The sequence below is a fragment of the Rhincodon typus genome, unplaced genomic scaffold, assembly GCF_021869965.1.
Source record: "Rhincodon typus isolate 14 unplaced genomic scaffold, sRhiTyp1.1 hic_rhity00001133, whole genome shotgun sequence".
NCBI classification, from domain to species: domain Eukaryota; kingdom Metazoa; phylum Chordata; class Chondrichthyes; order Orectolobiformes; family Rhincodontidae; genus Rhincodon; species Rhincodon typus.
In genome coordinates this window covers 22224-27463 of record NW_025966771.1, presented here as the reverse complement: position 1 = coordinate 27463, position 5240 = coordinate 22224, and the positions used below count along the sequence as shown (strand labels likewise).

Below are 5240 nucleotides of genomic sequence, written 5' to 3'. Positions count from 1 at the left end.
GATACGGAGACTGGAACTGTGCACGGTGCTCCGAGCGTGGGTCTAACTGAGGGATACGGAGACTGGAGCTGTGCACGGTGCTCTGAGTATGTGCAAAACAGGTTTACTCTTTGAGATGTCTTTAACATATACCGATGTGACGCTTGATTGCCCCCTAGATATCCTGTCCATTGCTGCCCTGGCCTTGAGGTGTATGAGCTTTGACAACTGCGACTGTCGAACAGAGAAGACGATGTCAGCCTTGCAGAGTGTGGTGACGCGGATCCTGTCTAACGTTCACAGTGATGGGACAATTGGAGACCTCAACACCACTGGCCTCGCTATCCAGGTCATTGCTCACCGTTGGATCTAGCCTTGGCTTTCTGATATCCAATTGCCCAGTTATCTCTCTCTTCTCTGGGGCTTTGGTGATGACTCTCCCTGATCCAACAATACTGGCTCCTAGATACAAAACAGATTGATTCAGTTTTGAATTGGGAAGTTGTAACTATGGTGTACCATAGGACTCGGTGATAGAGTCTCAACTATTCCCAAACGTTACCAATGGGGGCATGGAATGCAATGCATTCTGAGTTTGCAAATGCTACAAAGTGAGGTGGGGGTCTTAAGGTGTGGGAGGACTGAATGACGTTCCAAAGGGATATCTACGGGCGGAGTGGGTGGGCAACAAGGTAGCACATGGAGCAGAATGTGGAGAGATGTCGTTGCTCAAGAGTGGAAAGGCAGGGCAAAGAGATGGGAGTCTATTCAACTCGGAGTTCCAAGTGCAAATCATTGAAAGTTAAGAGCCAGCACTGGGCAAGGCAACTGCATTCTGTTTTTATTCAAACATGGAATATGGGCGCCACTGTCTGGGCCCAGCATTTATTGGCCCCGTCCCTAGTTGCCCCCTTGAGAAGGTGGGGGTGAGCTGCCTTCTTGAACCTCCACAGTCCATATGCTGTAAGTAGACCCACAATGCCCGTTAGGGAGGGAATTCCAGGATTTTGGAGGACAGGGGATTTGGAGGTTTTTCTCCTGTTGTACAGGGATTTGGTGAGAGCACACCTGAAACAGGATGGGGAACATCAGAAGCAATGCAGTGAAGATCCACATGATTTGTTTCTTGCAATGAAAAGTTTTCCTCAGACAGGTTAGTGAGGAGAATAGGGGCTCCACATTATCCGGAGTTTGGAAGAATGAGAGACATATAATTCTTCAGAGGGTTTGTTGGGGTCATTGAGAGTCATTGGGTTATTCAGCACGGAAACAGACCCTTCAGCCCATCTCGTCGGTGCTGACCAAGTTTCCTAAACTGATCTTGTCCCATTTGCCAGCATTCGGCCCATATCCCTCTAAACCCTTCCTATCCATGTCCCCATCCAGATGCCTTTTAAATGTTTGAATTATACCAGCCTCCACCACTTCCTCTGGCAGCTCATTCCATACATTCACCACCCTCTTAGGTCCCTTTTAAATCTTGCCCCTCTCACCTTAAGCCTATGCCCCTCTAGTTTTGGACTCCCCCACTCTGGGGTAAAAAATCTTGTCTATTCACCTTATCCATGCCCCTCATGGTCACCCCTCAGCCTCTGACGCGCCAGGGAAAATAGCCCCAGCCTATTCAGTCTCTCCCTGTAGCTCAAACCCTCCAACCCTGGCAACATCCTTGTAAATCCTTTCTGTACTTTTTCTAGTTTCACAATACAGCAGGGAGACCAGAATTGAACACAGTATTCCAAAAGTGGCCCTAACCAATGTCCTGTACAGCCCCAACATGACCCTCCCAACTCCTATACTCAATGCACTGACCAATAAAGGCAAACATACCAAACACCTTCTTCACCGCCCTGTCCACCTGCGACTCCACTTTCAAGGAACTATGAACCTGCTCCCCAAGGTCTCTTTGTTCAGCAACACTCCCCAGGACCTTACCATTAAGTGTATAAGTCCTGCCCTGATTTGCCTTCCCAAAATGTAGCACCTCACATTTATCTAAATTAAACTCCATCTGACACTCCTCGGCCCATTGGCCCATCTGATCAAGGTCCTATTGTACTCTGAGGTAACCTTTCTCTGTCCACCCTTCCCCATTCCCCAGCTGGTTGAACCTAGAAACTGAGGAGAGATTGCTTCCCTCAGGGAATGGGGAATGTTGGAATGCTCTCTGTCCCAGAGAGACTGGATGCTTGGTCAATGAGTCGATTGAAGATGAGAGGTTGAGAGAGCAGGAGAGAATGAAGGATGAGGGTGTGAAAGTGAAGATAAGGGAGAAGATCAGCCCATAATCTTGCCTAATGTAAGAAGAGGCTTGATGTTCCGAACAGCATCAACTGCTTCTGTTTCTTCTGTTCCATCAAATGTGAGGAATTCCCAAGACCATCACTCCAATTCCAGCCTCTTGAATATTCCCTGATTCCCATTCAGCTGCCTGGGATCCTGATCTCTGCAATTCTCTCCCTACACCTCTCCATCTTTCTCTCTCTCTCTCTCGCTGCCCATCTCTCTCTCCATCTTTAAGATACTCCCTAAAACAAACATATTTCTTGAAAACCGGGCTGTTTGGTGACAGTTGAGAGACTTTACCTGATTTGTGTGGAGTGCCCTGTGATGTTAAAGGGTGCTACATGAATGCAGGTTGTTGTTTGTGCCGCCCAAGGCTCCAGTGGAGAGATCCGCTGACCCTCTGTTCTATCTGCCAGGCCCTGAATGCGAATGGGGACCTGGTTCCTCCTGGATCCTGGGACTGTCAGCTATCCATCGGGAAGCTCCTGGAGGGAATCTCCAGTGGGACATTTGACAATCCCCAAGCAGTGTCCCTTGTGGTTCCTGCCTTGGAAAACCGAACTTTCCTGGATATTGACATGCTGAACTGCTCCACCGATGTTGGTTAGTGATGGAATTCCAAAATCAGGGAAAAGGGAATTTCTTTTTCTACTCACTCTCTGTCTGTCTCTCTTTATTGCTATCTCTCTGTTTCCATCTCTCTCACTGTCTCTATCTCTCTCATTCTGTCTCTCTTTCTGTCTCTATGTCTGCCTCCCTCTGTCTGTATGCATTTCTCTCTCTCTCACTTACTCTCACTGTCTCTATCTCTCTGTCTGTGTCTCTCTCCGGTCTCCCTATCACTATCTCTCTTTCTCTCTCTCTCTCCCTCTCTCTCTTTCTCTCTGTGTGTCTGTCTGCATCTCTCTCTCATTGTCCTTATCTCTGTCTGTCTCTCTCTCTCTATCTCTATCTCTCTGTCTCTGCCTCCCTCTCTGTCTGCATCTCTATCTCTCACTCGCTGTCACTGTTTTATGTCACTGTCTCTCTCTCCTTCCCTGTCTCTGTCTGTCTGCCTGTGTTTCTGTCTCTCTGACTCTGTGTCTCTCACTCTCTCTCTCTTCTCTGTCTTTCTCTCTGTTTGTCTCTTTGTCTCTCTCACAGTCTCTGACTCTCTCTATATCTCTCTCTTTACCTCTCAGTTTCCATTTCTCTCACCCACTCTTGCTTCCCTCTGTCTCTCTTTTATTCTTTCTCTCTCTCTCTCTCTCCCTCTGTCATTTAATCTCTCCCCCACTCACATCTTGTTTCCCTTCTGTCTCATTTCTGTCTTTCTTCCACACACTCTCTCTCTCTCACTCTAGCTGTCTTTTTCACTTCAAACGCATTCACTTGCTCATTCTCTCATACTCTCTTCCCATCTTTCACTGTATCTATCAACTTCATTCTTTCTCTCCTTCTCTCCCATTCTGTCGCTCTCAATCTCCTCCCTCTGTCTTACTCTCTCTCCCTCTCTCGCATCTCTTCCTCTCTCTGTTCTTCTCTCGGTCTCTCTCTCTCACCCTCAGTGCCTCCTCCACTCTCTGTGTTTCTCTCTCTCTAGCCTCTCCCTCACTCTCGTTCTTTCTGACTCTTCTTTCTCTCTCTCTCTTTCCCACTCTGCCTCTCCTCTGTCTGTCTGTCTGTTTCTCTCTCCAAGTCTGTCTCACTCAATCTGTGTTTCTCACTCTCTGTCTCTTTCCCATTCTGTCTCCCTCAGACTTTCCTCCTCAATTCTCCGTCTCTCTCCCTCTCTCCCCCACAATTTGACTCCCTCAGTCTCTTCTCCTCTCTCCCATTCTGTCTCGCTCTCTCTCTCTCTTTTTTCTCTTTCCCCTTCTGTCTCCCTCAGTCTCTCCTCGCTCTCTGTCTCCGTCTCTCTTTCACATCTGTCTCCCTCAGTCTTTCATCTCTATCTCTCTGTCTCTCTTTCTCTTTCCCATTCTGCCTCTCTTAATCTCTCCTCTCTCTCTCTTTCCCACTCTGTTGCTCTCTCAGTCTGTCTGTCTGTCTCTCTCTCCCTCCCATTTTGTCTCTCTCAGTTTGTCTGTCTCTGTCTCTCTTGCATTCCTGTTCTGTCTCTCTCAGTCAGTGTAATTCTCGCTCTCTCTCTCTCGCTCTCTCTCTCTCTACCTCTTTCTCTCTCACTGGTGACCTAATGTGATGGCCTTTCTCTTTTGCAGATGACCTGCCCTTTGTAGCTCGAGGGGGACTGATTGCCATTGACCCTGTGGATCCCACAGAGATGTTCACCATCTCCTCCGCCACCCTGGCGCCACACTCATCGCCAAACACCCCCATGAGTCCGTCCCCTGACCAACTCATCACGGTCAACTACACCGTGATGGAGGCCGTATTTAACAAATTCACCCACTCGCTGGTGCTGACGGTGCCTCTGGGGTCATCAGTGTTGGATGTAATGATGGAGGCAAATTATCGGTCACCTGCCATCTTCAGGTAGGCCTGAACGGTAACCATGGCAACAGACAGGCCGGGGATGGGCACCCTTCAGTATCAATAGCAGTTTTAATAAACCAAATCACATTCTGGGCCAGCAGTTATTGCCTATTCCAAATCACCCAGGGGCCAAGAAACAGTCAACGATATGGCCTAGAGTTACATGTAGGCCAGAGCGGGTAAGGGATGGCAAATTTACCTCCTTAAAGGGGATTAGAGAACCAGATTGGTTTTTACAACAATCATAATGGTTGACTATAGTGCTGGGATTTAATTCCATACTTTGCCTGCATTAAGATCCCACGTTCTGCTATGGCAGGATTGGAAATGATTTTGGCATTCAGCATTCATATATCAGTCACAATGACAGACATTACCACCATTTCTGGAAAAATAATTGGGGAATTTCCACACTACACAGCTTCTTACAGTGCGGCGCTCCCTCAGCACTGACCCTCCGACAGTGCGGCGCTCCCTCAGCACTGACCCTCCGACAGTGC

At 48.2% G+C, this 5240-nt stretch overlaps 1 protein-coding gene across 1 annotated transcript in view; it reads left to right on the top strand.

The window, feature by feature from the left end:
- Window positions 1-5240, top strand: part of LOC125481184 (cobalamin binding intrinsic factor-like) — a 9655-nt gene that overhangs the window by 1187 nt on the left and 3228 nt on the right. The window contains exons 2-4 of the mRNA XM_048592383.1: window positions 159-328; window positions 2682-2868; window positions 4467-4740. Coding sequence (XP_048448340.1) covers window positions 159-328; window positions 2682-2868; window positions 4467-4740 — 631 coding nt within the window. The remainder of the gene's footprint in view (window positions 1-158; window positions 329-2681; window positions 2869-4466; window positions 4741-5240) is intronic.